At 41.3% G+C, this 18229-nt stretch overlaps 1 protein-coding gene across 6 annotated transcripts in view; it reads right to left on the bottom strand.

The window, feature by feature from the left end:
* Positions 1–18229, bottom strand: part of ZMAT4 (zinc finger matrin-type 4) — a 388221-nt gene that overhangs the window by 16967 nt on the left and 353025 nt on the right. Inside the window, exon 7 of one of the 6 annotated variants that reach the window (XM_032329177.1) lies at positions 9121–13673. The exons of the other annotated variants lie outside the window; for them this stretch is intronic. Within the exon in view, the coding sequence (XP_032185068.1) occupies positions 13658–13673 (16 nt within the window). The 3' untranslated portion in view covers positions 9121–13657. Of the gene's footprint in view, positions 1–9120; positions 13674–18229 lie in introns of those variants that run through there. 6 annotated transcript variants of the gene reach the window in all.

Below are 18229 nucleotides of genomic sequence, written 5' to 3'. Positions count from 1 at the left end.
GGCTGAGCCATGAACCTGTGGCCTTCTCTGACCTTGCCCGAGCTCTGGTATGGAAAGCATCCAGCACCATAGTTCATAGAGTGAGCAGACCTCCGAGGTTCTAGCCCTATTCTGCCACTAGTCAGCTGGGACTTTGGACAAGTTATCTCTCTTGTCTTTGCCTCATTTTACTCAGCCCAAGAGTCCCAACTGTAACCATTCCAAGAAGTCTACAGTTGGAAGGGAGCAGGAATGTCCTAAGGACCTGGTCTTAAAGAAGGATGCTGCAACCTACAGTGAGGACATGTCTGCCAAAAAGCCTCCCTTCTCTCTAATTCATTTTTAAGAAACTCTGACCAAGTTCAGTGGGCACATGGTAGGTATGGTCATGTTAATTACTTCTCACTATCTATCAGCTGCTTCCATGTCTGATGGTCATCACGTTTCCAAGACCACAATTACTCCACCAAGTAATGGATGAAAAAAACTGGTTTCCTGCCTTCAGCCTTTCATAGAAGTCATTTTGCTTACTTTTAGAGGAGGATTAATGAGGCCTATCTAATTTTCTTTTGCCAAAGCTACTATATTTTATAGACTTTCTTCATTGAAAGACCACATAGATGATCTATAGCTTTCTGTAAATGTGTGAAGAACTAATTCATTGTTTCACTGCTTGGTTTGATTTGATTTCATCTCTTTTTTTTTTTTTCCCCAAATTTTGGGGAAAGTTTTTCAAAAGAAAAAAAGGTAGCTCTTCCAAAACAATGGTTAAAGTTTTAAGATACTGATTGACTCATATCAATGCCTTAAATTGGCCAGGAATATTTCACAAATATTTCACTCTGGAGAAAACTAACATGACAAGTTATTTTTGGGGAATACATTGGTCTTTCATCAAGTAGAAAGCACTTCACTTATGTACTTGAGAGCTTCACATTACTCTAGTCTAGTTCTGTTGATCTCTCAGTACAATAAGCAGTTACACTATCTGCATGAATAAATTCAAATATTAATTATGTGATTAGCAATTGCATTTCTTTTTTTTTAGCAGTTGCATTTCTAATTACAAAATTAAGTTTGTGACCATCAAACACAGCTTCCTATTTAACCTATGAGAATGTTTCTCTCTCTCTTCTTTTTTAAAAGATTTTACTTATTTATTTGTCAGAGAGATAGAAAGACAGAAAGAGAGAGAAAGAGTGAGCACAAGCAGGGGGAACAGCAGGCAGAGGAAGAAGCAGGTTCCCTGTTGAGCAAGGAGTCTGATGTGGGACTCGATCTCAGAACCCTGGGATCATGACCTGAGCTGAAGGCAGACGTTTAATGGACTAAGCCACTCTGGCGTCTCTGTGAGAATGTTTCTATACTATATTTTTAGCTTCTGAAGTACATCAAAATAAGAACAAGATCATGGAATGTTACCTACAAACCAGGCCTATCTTTCGGTACTAATTTGAGCATCAACAAAAGAGCCTAAGTTAGCACCTATATGCAGCTGCTATCCAGCTGTTCCTCTCCTCTCCTCTTAATTCCTCATGGTCCTCCGTGCCGGGGCGCTGTTCATCAGCGGCTCTCCATCCACTGAGGCAAACCTTGCAGCGCCCGTGTCACCCCCGTGTCTTGGCTTCTGAGCACCTTGGCTAACCGGACCATCCGGCCAGGAATGACCTGGAAAAGTAATCTACCATTGACCCCATTCACACCGTTATGAGCAGAGATGCTGCACCTCCTGGGCGGGGGCCAAAATTCTGCAGAAATAGGAAGAGAGATCTGAAATAAAGTTGGGTCCATCCAACTATTTGGTAGAATATTGTGGATGTTTTGGGAACTGGTTCCACTCTCAGAGCTCCTGCTCTAGGCTCTGCTCACTTTGTCTCCGTGGTGCTACTCCTCAGTGTCCCCATGAGATTCTGGGCTTCCTTCGGTTCCCTGCCTGCCTGCTCTGCATCGCCTCCATGCCTGTGTGCTCTCTCAGCACTCACCCCTGCTCAGTTCCTGCTCAGACTTCGGCCGGCAGGTTGTAACCTCCTATTCCCTGCAGCCAGCACCGGATTCACATAACCTGGGTCCCCTGTTTGGAGCACCAGCTGAGGAGCCACGACCAACCCCAGACAGGACACCTGTTACCCAGCTCTTGAGGTTGGTTGGTTTGTTTAAATTCAGAGAGCAGGATGGCAGTCCCCCCTCTTTCCAGTCTCTCCCTGGCAGCTTTGGCTCCACTGCTTGGTCTTTGTCACACACCCGTGTTCAGACCGTGCCCTCTCACTGGCTAGGAACGCTTTTCTAAATGACACCTGAAGTTTTCCAAAGTAGTCTGGAAATATCATAATGGCTTTTCAAGCATATCTGCCTGTGACAAGCCCTTGCCATCTGGTCATTCTCCCCAGTGTCTGCCCAGATTCAGCTGCTCCCTTGTCCCTGCTGAGAGGTGATGCTGAGATCCCTGGGCCTTCACTTGGGAAGGCATCCGAGATGTGAAGACACCTCATGCCCAGGCAAGGCCACAGTGCCATAGTTTCCACCGCAGACCCGCGACCATCGTTGACCAGAGGCTCACTCAGCTCCTCCTTTTCCAAAGGGCCTAGAGCTGACCAAGGATGATCACTTGGGACAGAAAGTTAGACACAAGCAGAGTGAGCTCTCCGTCTGTTTTGCAGAGAAAGTGGGCTCCATTTAAGGGTTTCTTGACACACCCAGAGGATAGGAAGCAGCACGGCTGGTGAGAAGTGACCAGAACAGGAGCCTGTGGGTCATCTCCTACAGGGCCTACCTTGTATGGGCCAGAACAACAAGGCTTCGAGAAGGCCTTTCCCGGAGTCTCAGAGTTGGCGGCAGAATTGGAACTAGAATTCTGGTGTCTGAGCCTTTTCTAGGCCTTGGGGGCCAGGGTACCTCAGAAGATGACCCACAGGCATTGTGTAAACTCTTGGCTTGTCCCCGTTTTAGGTGACACTGAGGAAGTTCAGTTTTCAGCTTGTCCTCTTCGGACTAAGGGCAAGTAGCTAAAGAAAGTTCTGAACACTCATACTCTTCCCCTTTCCTGAAGCCCTGATTTCACCCGAATTCTATTTTCCCATCCTCCTTCTTTTCCTCCCCTGCCCCCCAACAATCTAGAACCTTTATGTGGTTACAGTTGATTCCACCGAAGCCAGTCCTACCTCCTGCCCGCGGAAGTAGAAACTAATATGGTGTCTTAATATTTCTGGGGAACATTATCATCATTTGATATGCCCTTGTGATAATGGGCAGTTTGCCAGTCTTGTCATTTTAGAAGCAAATTGGCTTAAGTAATCACCTAAAACCTCCTCTTCCAAGGGACTTCCTCCCTCCTCCCCACATAGCAAACAGCACCTGTCATTTCCGACTGTGAGGCGCGGGGAAAATATTTCCCCTACTAAGTAATATAAGGGATTTGTTAGAAGCTTCTGCAGGCCTCCCATTTAAATAAAATTCCTTTTTTAAAAGATAAAAATTCAATGCACACTCAACAGGATTTCAGTGTTGTCAAATATTCAATTTAAACTTGCCCTGTTATTTACATTCTCATCCTAACAATCATTATTACACAAGAGAGTTTTTTCCCCTGCAGAGAGCATTCATGCAATGTGGTGCTGGCGTTATTACCCAAGCGATTCTTGTCTCCTGTATGCTGTGTTCCAAAGCCTTATCTCCATTGTTCTCTTTGTCCCTCCAGCGCCGAGTGGGCGTTCTCCAGGACAGCAGACAGCGATTTTTCCGTCTCTCAATAGTCAGCCTGGTTCAAAAGGTATCGATCGGAGGGAGGCAGAGTCTGGAAACCACTGCGGGGCACTGGGCCCAGGGGTGTGGAAGGTGCCTGCTCCCCTGCCCTGTTCTCACTGTGGCTTCCAATGTGACAAGCGCCTTGCCTCTTCTCTTCCTCATACGGGCATTTGCAAGCATGCCCAAAACCAGGCTAAAGAATGTTGCCCCATTTCTTCTCAAAGGGCTCTCCTTCTGTATGCTGTTTCTTCCTAACTCAGGGGCCTGGAAGTAGTAACAGAATATTCTGTTTGGGCTGCAACAGGCAGGCGGTAACGAGAGGACTCTTGGCAATGATTGATGGCAGTTCCATGTTTGCGCTTTTGACGACACCCAGGCTGCAGACCAGTCTAACTGTCACTGGGGCTGGGAGGACACGTTTCCTTCTGCTGCCCTTGAGCTGCACATGGGTTTGAACTTGGATTTAAGGCTCTTTCTTCAATTGTTTTCATTGCTAACATTTTTGACATATTACGGTAGCTCTCTCACGGTAAACTGAAACCAAGGGCATCCTGGACAATCGCATGGTCAAGAAAATGAAGAACAAATGAGTCAGAACCATATCATGTGAGAAGGAGGCAGAGATGGCCCCAGGCCACTGTCCTGTCACTGCTAAGGGCACAAAGCAAAATACCAGAAATGCTCTGGTATTTCTGGTATCCAGAATGTCTGGTATCCAGACATTTCTGGATGTCTCTGGGAGTTTATGGTAGTATCATATTCTGGGCAAAGGAATTGCAAACTCCCTTCAGTAATACAAGTAGCTTCAGTGCTACCCCCATGTGATCCAATCTTACGAATTTGTCTGCGTTACTTTAATTCACGCTCCCGAAGCCTGAAATAATCTTGAAGCAGGACGCAATGCTTCATTATATGTACAACGGGGGAAATGCACAGTCACATTCTTTAATATTCTATTGACTTCCCTACGTTATACAGTAACGGGAGCCATCTAGTCCATACTCATCCCTCTGCTTCACCCAAAAAAAGCTGGGCCTGGGGAGAGGAAAGTAGTTTGCTTTATGAAAGCCCAGGTTTTTTTCCTGGCAGAATATGTCCAGCTCCGTTCTTGCAACTGCACGATGATGCCTCCTACTTCATGAAGTTTCAAATTAAATTTGTGATCATTTCTATAAATGATTTAACTTCTTCAGATAATCAAACCAGTGAATCATTATGTACTATATATATTCTCTCTATATTAAATGTGTACAGACCATCTACGTGCATGGCTCTTTTCTCCCCTTCACTTGTCAGGACTATCACGGTCTCATCCAGTGACGATGACTAGGCTAGCAGGAAGAAGGTTGTAAGCTAGGAATGGCTGGTGCAGAGAGCTAACCAGGAGAGCAGGACCCAACTCCTTAAGGGAGAAGTTGGCAGTCCAAGTCAGCAAGACAGAAGGGGCTGGTGACATAAATGCAACTTCTTTGTGGGGACTGGGCTTCAGGAGTGAGGAACGGAGGAATGGAGAAGCTGGGTTCTAGACACAGCAGTGAGTGGCTCTGCACTGTCCTTTGAGGGCTGCACAGAGAGACACGATCTGATGCTGCTTGAATGTTAGTCTGAATCGCTCAGGTCCTCCATGCCCCCAGGCAGAAGGCAACAGTATATTCCCAGACCTGGCTCGCTGCCAGGCAGGGTTCTCATTGGCTCAGAGACAAGATCGGGTGGGACTCCAAACCCCATTGTGCCCCCGTGGGACTGAGCAGAGGGGAGGTGGTACAGCCACACAGGAATTCACTCATCCACTCCCAGTGACGAGTGCTTAAGCTCTGTACCATACCTGCCTGTTTCTCTAACATCCGTGATGCAGAGAACTTGAATCGTAGGTCAGATTTCTGCACAAATGCATGAGGAATTCTAATCAGTTACCAATGAAGACAATTTAGGGTGCCATAGGGCAGACATGTTTAGAGAACTGGAAGATCTTTGAACTTCACGTCCATTGTACTACACTAACTTTTTGAAGTAGGGGGCTCATGTCTAGTAAGCTGATTTATGCAGTGGGTTAGGCTCACACTCACAAAGTTTATGACTCAGCAATGTCTGTCTGACATTTATTACCACTCAACAGACTGGCAGTCATAAATCCAGCTTCATTTTTACAGTTAAATAGCTCCTATCATGAGACAAAGGAACAAAGGGAAATATTCCACAGCTGTGCTATTCATCCTGCATCTTATCGAAAAATAGAAAAAAGCATAAAAAATGAATAGGTCACGTTGTAACAGATCCATATTTATATGCATACATGCATGCATATGATATACAAATGCCATAGAAACACATGTGCTGAATTCTGCCTGATGCTGATGCTCTGCCTATGGGAACATGGTGAGGAGCCGCCTGTCTTACCCTTGGCTGTTAGGGTAAAGCCGTCTCAGGTGCTCCTGGCTCGCTGCGAGTGTGAGGTCCTTGTGCTAAGTCAAAGCCCAGCAGGTCGACAGAGCTCCAGCCTGGAGTGGAGGTGGGGCGTGCAGAGGAAGTGAGACACAGAAACTTGCCTCCTGGGTAGTCACACTGACAGCTTCTGGAACACTCTGGGCCCTTCTCTTCCAGGAAGTTTTCCTTATCGGAGTTATACCAGCAGCGATCCTCTCCCACAGTAGGTTCTAGCACATCAAGTAATTTTTTTTTTTTTTTGACTACACAACATAATTTTTAATGCTATACAAAGAATACTTATAAATAAGTGTAAGGGCACCTCGGTGGCTCAGTCATTTAAGCATCTGCCTTTGGCTCAGGTCAGGATCCCAGGGGCCCCTGCTCTCTACTCAGTGTGGAATCTGCTTCTCCCCTGTCTTCTGCCCCTCCCCCGACTCAAGCATGTGGTGTCTCTCTAAAATAAATAAATAAAATATTTTTTTAAAAAAGAAAAAAAATAGGCCCTCTTGAGTGGCTCAGTTGGTTAAGAGTCTGCCTTTGGCTCAGTTCACGATCCCAAGGTACTAGGACTGAGCCCTGCATTGGGCTCCTGGCTCAGCAGAAAATCTTCTCCCTCTCCCTCCGCCTCTCATTCCTCCTGCTTGGGCGCTCTCTCTCTCTCTCTCTCACTCTGCCAAATAAAATATATATATTTAAAAAAAAAAGGAAAAATAAGTATATAAGTACATACTTCAGCATGTACTTTTTTTAATATTTCAAGTTTTTATTTAAATTCTAGTTAGTTAACATATAGCATCATATCAGTTTCAGGAGTAGAATTCAGTGATTCATCACTTACATACAATACCCAGTGCTCATCACAGGTGCCCTGCTTAATCCCCATCACCTACTTATTCCATCTCCCTGTCTAGCTCACCTCCACAATCCATCAGTTTGTTCTCTATAGTTAAGAGTCTGTTTTATGGTTTGCCTCCCTTCCCCCCCTTTTTTTTTTAAATAAAAATGAGCAAAATGAGAGAGATGGGCAAGATAGTTTGATAGGTGTCCTCCAGCTCTCACACTGCGTTGGTCTATTTTACATTTAGTAATTATCAGCTTGTTGGATGGTGGAAAAGAGGGGAAAAGACAACATAACATTGTTAGATTGTTTAATTTTTGTAACTCTATAAGAAAAGTATCATTAGCTCCATTTTAAACATTGAGAAACTGAAGCTCAGAAAACTTAAGTAACTTATTGAGAAACTGAAGCTCAGAAAACTTACGTAACTCGCCCAAGATCATAGAGTAAAGAACCATATTCTAAATCCAGGTTTGTTTTAATTCTGATATCACTTCCCCTATAGCCTACTCATTGTCTGAAATTTTGTATACTCTAAGTAACTACTAATTTCATACATGCATATATGATCAACATAACACATACAACTACTTAGCATTTGTTATAAATTAGATTACTAGAGTTTGCAAAAAAAAAAAAAAGAAAGTTAAATGGATTTTGGTTTTGGTTTTCCCCTTTGAGGGGTGCCTATCTCTCCTCAGGAAAAAGAAAATCTTTGGCTGAAGATCATTGCAAAGGAGAAATGATTTGTTTTCTTCAAATTCTAGCAATAAGTCAGAGAATACCCCAAATTTACAAAAAAATTGGAACTGTGCTGTGTTGCACTCAACATCTACAGAGAAAAGGTGTTAGAGTAGCAGAGGCACGTGTTACTACACAAAAATGGGTAAAGATTGAGTTTAAGTCCTTTCCAGAGAGGCTTACCATTCTTCAGGGAAGATAGGCAGTTTCTGAACCAGTGAGTGACCTGGAAAAAAACTTAAGTATTTGGTTCATTCACACTTCAAAAACTATCAAAGAGTAAATGGCTGATGCAATTTCCTAGGCAGAACACTCACCTTATTACACACCCCCACGGGTGGCTCGTAAAGGGTCCTTATTAGCTTCATCACAATTAAACTCTCTACACCTAAAGGACACAGAGAAATGGTAGCTTATATAAAGAAGTAGGAGATGGGCTTCTAATTGGCCTTCCATCAAGGGTAAAGAAGAGGATAATGAAGACAGAGGCTTTAAAAAAGATACCTAGTCAAAAGAAGCAGCTTGCTGAAATGGCAAACATTCTCCATGTACTGACTGTATTTTCCTGTTACTTACCATTTTTTAAAAATAGCAGCAAGTTATAGGTAAGCAAAAGAGTAGGGGAGAAAAGCACAAGTCACTCTAAAGATCTGAGTATGTGCTTCTTATAGCCAATCAATATAACCACAAAGTAAATCTAGTGACAAGAAGAATTAATTGGGAAGAAGAAAGGAGGGAAAACTTGAACCACTTGTTCTTGCTCAGGAAGCCAACTGTGGGCATGTAGAGGACAGAAATCATCTTTTCTTAGCAAGGTGTGCTCTCTCTCTGATGTTCTGACCGTTCTGTCTAGAATGAGAGTTCTGTAGATTACCTTCCTTCCATGATGACTGCCATTCATTCCATTTTTCTCCCCCTCTACCGAGGAGATTATATTTTTGAAAAGTAGAGGAAGATGCCTACTACTTTGCCTATATATATACAACATTAATAATTTCCTTGGAACTAATATTGGGGAGGCTAATCCCGTCCTCCCATCTGAACTTCTGGGAGACGATTTGCCAGCAAAGTAGTGAGCTGAGAGGACATGGGGTTGACCCAACATGGTGACTCTTTGGAGTTTCAATAATAAAATCGTTAACACTAATGTTGCTATGCACACTGATTAACCCTCACTCTTAGCTGTGAAGACAACTTCAAGAAATATGAGAATATACAGTAAAACATTTGATTTCAAAGCAGAATACGTGGTCACTGAGTTGACCACCACAGGAAAACTTATCTTACCATCATTGGTAGTCTGACAGTCAGAATTTAATCATTTGAAAAGTGATAATTCAAGTAGAATGTGTGCTAAGAAAATAGCAAGGATGCAAAACAGGAATTCATTATTGTGTGTATCAATTTCACTTTTATTTCTTTAATTAAAAAAGGAATAAATTTAGCAGCCAAATGTCCTACATTTTTACATTGCTTAAACATTCTGAAGTTGAAACAGCCTCTGCAGAGCCTAGTGCCCACCTGTGCAATGAGGAAATTTGACCAGGACTTCTAACAACCTCAGATGATGTCAAAATTTGACCTATAACAATAGACTGTTCTTCAGAAACAATGTAACCTGTTAGTGAATGTAACCTGTTAGTGATAGATGGAGATGGAGGGACAGGTAAAATAGGATTTTTTTTTTCCTTCACTCATATAATTTTAAGATTACAGAATGTGGTTTCTAAAGGTCAGAATGAATTGCTAATTAAGTTGAGGCATCTGAAATTAGCAAGTAAAACTGCTACTCAGAATAGTGGCTAAGGAGTAATTAATCATACAGGGGAAAAAATGGCAGCAAAGTAAAGCCACAGTAAAATTAGTTTTTAAATAATCGCCATTGTCCCCTCAGATGATGTTACTAAGAAGCAGTGAGATATTAATTCCTTTCCTTTCTGTTTAGGCTGTATCCTTTCCAAAAGAAAATGTTCAAAGTTTTTCTAGGAAGATACAAATCAAAGCAGATGTCCAACCGAACAACCTCTCTTGTAGGTATTCAGAGACATGTGGACTAATTATGACTCTTGCGTCTGTGTCTTACTCAACAGTTATCCTAAGCATAACCTTAAACCCACCCTAATTAATTTTTAAATGTAAGTCACTGATAATTGTTGGCATTTTAACTATTATAGTACAAAATTACTTAATACAAAACCAGTGTTGACCACCCCTACCCCCAACCTTTGAGAAGCCCTGCTTTAAAATCTGCTTAAGAAAACATTTTGGTTTTGCTTCTAGGTGCTTTTTGTTTCCTTAGGTGCTACATTGGCCAGACTTGAGTTTGAGTCCATGCTGGGGCTCTCAGAGTCTTATTTTACATCAAGGTATTTGTATATTAAATTTAAAGACAAATTTATCAACATGAATATTACAATGAAATATATAGATAGTTAATTTGACATGCATATCTTAAACTAGAAAGCCAACTAAGGCAGCATTTATATAGAGATTTATATTTTTAAGCACTTGACATTTATTAATTAGCTAATCCACACCACAAACCTATGAGGTAGTTTAGCATGACTTTAGTATGAATAAATTAGGTAAGAAGCCAAAAAAAAGAAAAGAAAAATAATAACCTGTCTCCATAGTAATATGTTGATCAAACCCTCCTCATTCTGGTCAAAAAAGAACAGCAATCAATTCTTTGCTCGAGCTGGTCAAACAAACAGTGAATATTCAGCTTGGATGGAGTGTAGAGAGGGTAGTTATTTCATTACCTGACAGTTACACACCGTTTGCTATTGGAGCTTGAACATGCTGTGCTCACAGCGACTTGTCTTGTCGGTAACAAGGTAACACCTTGAGCTATGGCCACTATCCCCCACCAACCCCCCATCCAGGGTTTAAGTATGCCTCTGGGAGTATTAGCATTTTTTCATTGGCCTCCTATTCGTCTTCTCTTGGTCAGAATGGTCTAAGGAGCTGAATTCCGTAGAAATGTGTAAGGACCCTTGCAGTTCCAATTTACATTTATTTATCATCTAAGAGGCAAATGAAAAACAAATCCTATATTGGTCTTTGTGGTCAAGCAACTGCAGATGGGAGTTTCATTACTATTTTTATCAGCAAAAGGGATCACAGTGGTCTCTCTACTTAGCAGACTACTTTATGATGGTATTTATTAGTACACCGGGCTGCGGAGGTTATATATAATGAAAACTCATTCACTGGGCTTCACTACCATGGCATTTGTGACCTCGGGCAGAAGCTTACATCTGTACTTGAAGAAGAAAAACTCTTTGAAAAGTTAAGAGAACTGCATGACCAGGTCTGTGGGAGTATTTTGCCTCTATACAAAGACACAGACGGTTTCAACCACTTAGCAAGTATTCTTTTAAATAGAAAGAAAAAAAAAATACTCTTAATAGAAGGATGCCATTAGGTTTCTGCATTATATTCATTTTGCATCATTGTTCCCTCACTGGAGCAAAACTTCAAACATCAGTAGTTGGTTACTTTAGTTGCCATGACTCCAATACGTATTGATCATTTGGACAGTTTCTTTTAAATTGATAGCGTTTTCCCCTAGGCCCCTAAATTGAGGTTTTATGGAAAATCCCAGGACTCGTTCTTATCTTTCTGAGAATCTCTGCTGTCCTCAGGTGGCCCGACCCCAGAAGCTCCGCCACGGCCAAGTCTCATGGGTCTGTTCCTCTCTGCCAGAATTAACTTGGCTATTTGAAAATAATTATCTTCCATCTTACTCCCATTGGTTCCATTATGACTTGGAACGTAAGACATGACCTAATTAAACAAATACAACCATACTACTATTACTATTACTACTACTAATAAATAAGAACAGAAACAACAAACAGTTAGTTTTCCGAGTAGAGGCATCTCCATCTAAGATTTCCCAAAATATAAATAACATTCACTGGCTCTTCTTGTTTAAGACAATATGTCAACTTCATGGTACATTGGAACAATCATTTCCCTTATTTATGCAGAAATAAAAAAAGAAATTTGACAACAAACAAACGAAATGTTTGTTTTCTGGCAGGATATTCACTTTCACTTGACAGGTTGCCAAGGAGCAATGGTATTTAGATGAGGAATTCTGAGATGATCTGATTATTATATCCGGAAGCTTATCTGTAAAGGCTTTGGCATAGCCTCTCTGTAGAGCAAAAGAGATCTATGTTCACAGGCTCAACTAGATCAGGTCATTAAAAACAAAACCAAACAAAACACTTGAGGGTATGAGCTCACTCACTAAACACAAACAGAAACAATGTTTTTTTGTGTGTGTGTTTTTTTGTTGTTGTTTTTCGGGGTTTTTTGTTTGTTTGTTTTACTTGGATGATGCTTATTTTACAGCAGACTTGACAGATAAAGCATTATTTCACACATCTGAAGAAAAGTCATCACTGCAGGTTTGTAGCTCTGTTGTGTGCTTTCCAAAACAGCAAGATGGACTGCTTGCCATCAGACCCTCCTGCCTTCCCACCGGACAGCACATGGCTGGCGCAGCTGCTTCTCTCTGTAGGCACAGAGGCTAACAACCCTGATCCCTCCTGAGTGGGCCCTCTCAAGGGAGTGGTGCCAAATTTCAAACACCTTCGTAACAACACGGTGCATTTCTGAGTCATTTCATTTATTGCTCAGTGAGTTGTGACCACCTCGGCTCTCTGCAGAAAAATAACGGATGTCCAGAAAATCCTGACACCGGGAGATGAATGGCCTGTGGTCACCATATACAAAGGGCAACCCCAGTCAGAGCTCTGAGAAACATTGTAAAGAGTTAAATGTTTGGCTTTGCAGACACCAGATCCAGTCACGACAGAGAAGAGTTAGAACCAGAGAAGGCTTCAGAATTTACACTCAGAGGCATTCCCCATCAGAAAATAACAGTTTTCCAGGCTATCATACTGGCTAGTGGTATTCTTTCCAAAGTGACTGAACCTTGGCTCAGCAAGAGGACTTCAGTGAGGAACAGAGGAATAGGGGGACTCACCATACCCAAGGCTGTCGTTCATTCTGCAGAACTTACACAGTTCTTCCCCAGTCATCAGCACCCCACACCCAAGCCCACAGTTCAGGCCAACTTCTTAAGAAATAGTCATTTATTTCCCTCTCATTCGGGGGTTTGTAATTCTTCTCTTGGATGCCTTTGGGAAAACGTTTCATCAAGGTCAACGGCTGTGAAGACATTTTTTGCCTAAGAGGATCATCATGCAGGCAAACTAATTCTTTTCCTAAGCTATTATTTTGGCAGCTTGCAAAGAGGACTTGGCTTAACCTTGAGAAACTGTTCTTTGAGTGATCAGAAAAAAAGGATGGGCTTCTTCCTTTATTCACCCTCTTTATTCTTGTCATTCAGATGGCAAACCTCGTTCACAGTTTTGAAGGTGAAATGAAGGAGTAGTAATTGTGTCCATTATATATCTTCTACTAGTAGTGACTCGTTCTGGTTCCGTGCGTGTTGCCACCAATCATGTTCAGTGTGATGGAAAAATAATGTGTATTTCTTGATAAAGGTGCTTTACATCTCAATCATCAAGGACTTAATGGAATAATTATATGTTGAAGAAATCTAGAATAAATTGGAAATTGAGATCTTCCCACTGTCTTTAAGTCTGAATGATGTTCCCACTGTTTGCTGTAGGATTATAATTTAGAACATGTGCTAAATAGATCATCAGGGAAGAATTAAAAAATCCATCCAAATATCATAACTTACCACAAAATTAAAAGAAAGAAAGAAAGCAAGAACGCTCATTCACTCTCCAAAACTAAGATTAGTCATATGTTAATCTGTGAATCCTCATAAGAAATGTTCATTGTTCAAGAAAGAATCTTCCTCTGGTGGTTGATAAGCAATTCTCCACGGCAGAGAAATCCTGACTTTTTTTTTTTTTTCTCATCTCTTGATTGATGTTTTCACTACTTATTCTTCAGGCTATAAGACAGAAGGGAACACAGTCTTACCTTCTTTCATAATTACATATTCCAACCCTCCTTTCTCCTTCCTTTCCCCTCGCTCTCGCTTTCAGTCTCCCCCCACATCACTTTAGCCATCAAATTAAAGTAAAGCTGAATTTATATGATGAATCTTTTACATTCTAAATAACCTATAAATATAATAACTCAATTACCAATGTCAACTCTATGCATGTACAAGAAAATATATGTCTCGATCCTATCAATCCAGACACTAACTAAATTCATTCTGAAAGTTCTTGAGATGAAAATGACAAATTGGTTTATATTTATGGTGGACGGCATCTACCCATCCTTAAGTTTCAGCTATGACGACGGGCAGAACCCTCTTGGTGGGAGGGAGAGCAACGTTATAGCACTTAGATTCCAGATTATTGTTATAAACCACATTCTCAATTCATTCAGAATGTTCCCTGTTAGATAAATAGGAAAAAAAGTGTTTTCTGGCTCTACTCTCAAAATGTATTGATTAAAATCAAATACGGACTCTGAAAAACAATCTGAGGGTTTTGAAGGGGCGGGGGGTGGGAGGTCGGGCTACCAGGTGGTGGGTATTATAGAGGGCACGGATTGCATGGAGCACTGGGTGTGGTGCAAAAACAATGAATACTGGTATGCTGAAAATAAAAAATAAATTTAAAAAAATCAAATAGGTAACTTCTTCTTAAAGGTTTTTGGTTTTGTTTTTCTTTAAGATAAGACCATTTATTGCATGCCTACTATGTGTCAAGAACTTCATATAATTTTACTTATAATTTAATCCCCACAACGACCTCTAATTTGGATGCGTTTTCTTCCCATTTTAATGGTGAGAACACTGAGGCTTAAAGTGGCTAAGTGAATGGCACATGTTCACACAGCTGCTTCAGGGGGTGGGGCTGAACCCTGGGAAAGATGAGAATCTAAAGGCTTGTTGGCATTCTGCGCAGGGAATTTTTCTCATAGAATAGAACACGTCCTCTAGCTGCAGTGAGGTTGCCAAAACAGTCTTTGCTCGTAGTTGACGGTTATCCCTAAAGCTCTATTTTTAGAGGGGAGGGGGCCAAAAGTCAGGAGCAGGTTGGATTCCTCACATAGATTCTCCTATCCCTCGTCACTGAGAGCTATATCGTAGTCAAAATCTGGCAAATGAAAATTCACAAGCTACAAAGGAAAATTCTATCACTCACCTAGAAGCACACAGCATATCTTGCAATTTTATTTTCCAAAAAAAGTGCTGTCACAGAATATTCTTAGGATGTGGATAAGAGTTTGAATGTTGTTGTATAACGCAGACTAAAAGAAAATGTAAGCTATATGCATTTCTGGGTAAAAAAAAAAAGTTGTTTTGGAATTTTGCCTTTGAATGACCCTGATAAGCACAGCCATTTTTAAATGGTTGTTATAAAAAGAAAAATCCTGTTTTGGAATCCCATATTCAGTTTCTGCTCCATCCGGTCATGACCTGAGGAAATTCTACAGTCCTTGTTATTTTTGTGTGTTAATGTGACATAAAGGTTTAAAGTTCTCACTAAGCAAACAAGTATAATCTCATTTCTATAAATTGCATAGACCAACACTTTTCAAATTAAAATCAGTTTAAAGTGTCCCACTCCTTATTACAGGGAAAGGGCCAAACACACATACAGCTGAGCAGTCTTCAGTTATGATTACATCATTAGAGGAAGCTAAAAGAGGTTTTTTTTTTTTTTTTTAACTTATAGTAAAAGTGGTATATTAAGAACTTAATCTCATAATGAGCAAAAATAGCACACTCGTCCTTTTTATAGTCAGAATGATTATTCAGATCCTTTCTGAACACAGAAGTAATGACAAATTAAAATGTCTTTCAATTTCATATAGCTTTTATAATTATTCATTCGTTACTCTTATTATTGCTGAAAAGGCTCCCTCATATTTTAGTCAGCATCCCATTTGATACAAAAGAACATGGAAAATTTTACTGCTATTAATAAATATGCAGCCAACCAATCCAAGAAGAAAATTCTTTTTCATCTGAGAGATAAGCTGCATAATTCATGTATTTTCAGAAATTCCTTTAAATAGAAAATTGAAGAAAGGCATAGGGAAAAAAGAATTCATTATACAGTTTCCATTTGTGGTGAGGGACAGTCTCTGTTCTCAGAGTCTGCAATTTAATTTGATCTGAAGAGACTTTCAGTTGCATTGTATATGTACCAATACACTCATAGAGCTGGCTTTATTTTGGACATATATCATCATAAAAATGATACAACATAGCTGCCACTTCACTTAAAAAAAAAAAAGTTACTGAAGGTTACTAGGTATTTTTCTTTGGGTCTTGGAATGCAGTTCAAAAAACTCACAGCAATCTGGAATGAGTACATTCTGCTTTCCGAAGAGGGAAATGCCCACGTCCATGAACTGGGGGGCTCCATCTGACTCTGTGAGCTCCAGCCCCTGGAGGAGCTCCCCCTACACCGTGACTTAATGGCCTTACAGATAGGTCTGCATTCTGAAACCCCTAGCCGAATGAGAAGCACATCTGCAGGACCAGTTAAATTAAAAATCTTCTCTTGGGGCACCTGGGTGGCTCAGTGGGTTAGGCCTCTGCCTTCAGCTCTGGACATGATCCCAGAGTCCTGGGATCAAGCCCCACATCGGGCTCTCTGCTCAGCGGGGAGCCTGCTTCCCCCTCTCTCTCTCTCTCTGCCTGCCTCTCTGCCTACTTGTGATCTCTGTCTGTCAAATAAATAAAATCTTATAAAAAAAAAAATCTTCTCTTTGTATTAGCTGCCCCTTTGTCCATTCAGACCTGGAAGGTTCAGAGAGGCTGGTGCTCCAAACTGGACATGGGGTTGTAGTCTTATGTACACTGGTAAGGACTTCCTTTTTTTTTTTTTTTTTTTTGTAACTGAAGTGTAGTTGACACACAGTGTTACATTAGTTTCAGGTGTACAGCCTAGGCATTCAACAACTGAACAACTGGACACATGCCGCGCTCACCACAAGTGTAGCTCCCATGTGTCACCATACAACCTATTACGATACCATGGACTATATTCACTATCTACCTTTCATCCTCGACTTCCTCATTCCATACCTGGAAGCCTGCACCTCCCACCTCCCTTCACCCATTTTGCCCATCCCCCTTCCATCCTCCCTCCTGGCAACCACCGGTGTGTTCTCTGAATTTACTCGGTTTTTACTGTGTTCTCTGTATTAACGGCTCTATTTCTGCTGTTAAAAAAACTTGTTGGTTTGTGTTTTTGATTCCACATATAAATGAAATCATACGGTATTTGTTTTTTCTCTTATTTCAGTCTTATTTCACTTAACAATACCCTCTAGGTCTACCCATATTGTCATGATTGGCAAGATCTCATTCTTTTTACCTAAAATGGAGTCTTCAATACCGAGATTTCACCATGGAAAATGCCCAGAAATGTATGTGGTCTTTCTGCAACGTTATCAAGGTGGGGGGTGGGTGGGTGGGAAATATATCCTTACTAGTGTGTCTGGAGATGGCTACTGAAGAAAAATTGATGTGTTTGTCCCACACTGGATTTAAACTGTTCAATAAGCCAACTAAAAAACAAAGCAGACTGTCCTCAGCTATGATGAAGCCTAGTGTCTGAAACCCAGACAGCAAGTTTACAGGGACGTGAGAAATGAAATCATGGGCCACCACTTCTATGAAATGATGCGGCCAGAATGTGTTAGTTGTGTTGGATGAGAAGCTATGTTCCAGACACCTTCCACACACATGCTGCTGAACAGTCAAGGCTTTGAATGTGCTCAATCTATTGCCTGAGATGTGTCATGAATGACATCTAAGAACTAGTCATCTTTGCTCGGTTTATTATCACAGGACACAGATAAACCAAATTAAACTACATTTTCCAGAAACAAAACAAAACAAAACAAATAAAAAACTACATTCCCAAATCAAGTTTCTCCCAATTTCTGTTCTTTCTTTTCCTGCCTTCCCTAACCCAACAAATAGGAGTTCAAGGCAGAAATTCAGTTGTTTTCCCAGGTTTGTTTCTTTTTCTCCCCCACCCCATAACCAGTCAGCCACAAGTCTTATTGGCCTCCTATTTCATTCTGAAATATGTCAAGTCCTTTGCACCCCCTGCCCATGCCTGGTCCCAGGCCCTTGACATGACACTTGGCTTCTCTCTGGCATCTTTGACACCAGCTCTGCTGCCTCATCACACTGGTGTTGTAGTGCTTACTGGGTTCCCACTGATGAGGGAGCATGAGGCTGGCTGAAGACAAAGCAAAAGCTGGCACCTTGCACGCCCCTCTCCATTCGCTCCCCGTCAGTCATATGTGTAGCATCCCTCAGGCAGCCCTGACTGCCATGAGCAATAAGCAAATAGCTAACTTGCAGGGATCACAATCCTGCAAGACAGGAGTCTCCCTTGGCTTACAAATGTCCTAAATCTCATTAACAAAGACGATTGATAGCAGGATTGTGACACGCCACCAAAAAGTCTCCCAACTATCTTAATGTTAATGGCTGGTCTAATGACAACATTGATCCAGCAG

Source organism: Mustela erminea, chromosome 21 (assembly GCF_009829155.1).
Source record: "Mustela erminea isolate mMusErm1 chromosome 21, mMusErm1.Pri, whole genome shotgun sequence".
NCBI classification, from domain to species: domain Eukaryota; kingdom Metazoa; phylum Chordata; class Mammalia; order Carnivora; family Mustelidae; genus Mustela; species Mustela erminea.
The sequence above is the reverse complement of the archived record's forward strand: the minus strand, read 5'-3'. Positions and strand labels throughout refer to the sequence as shown.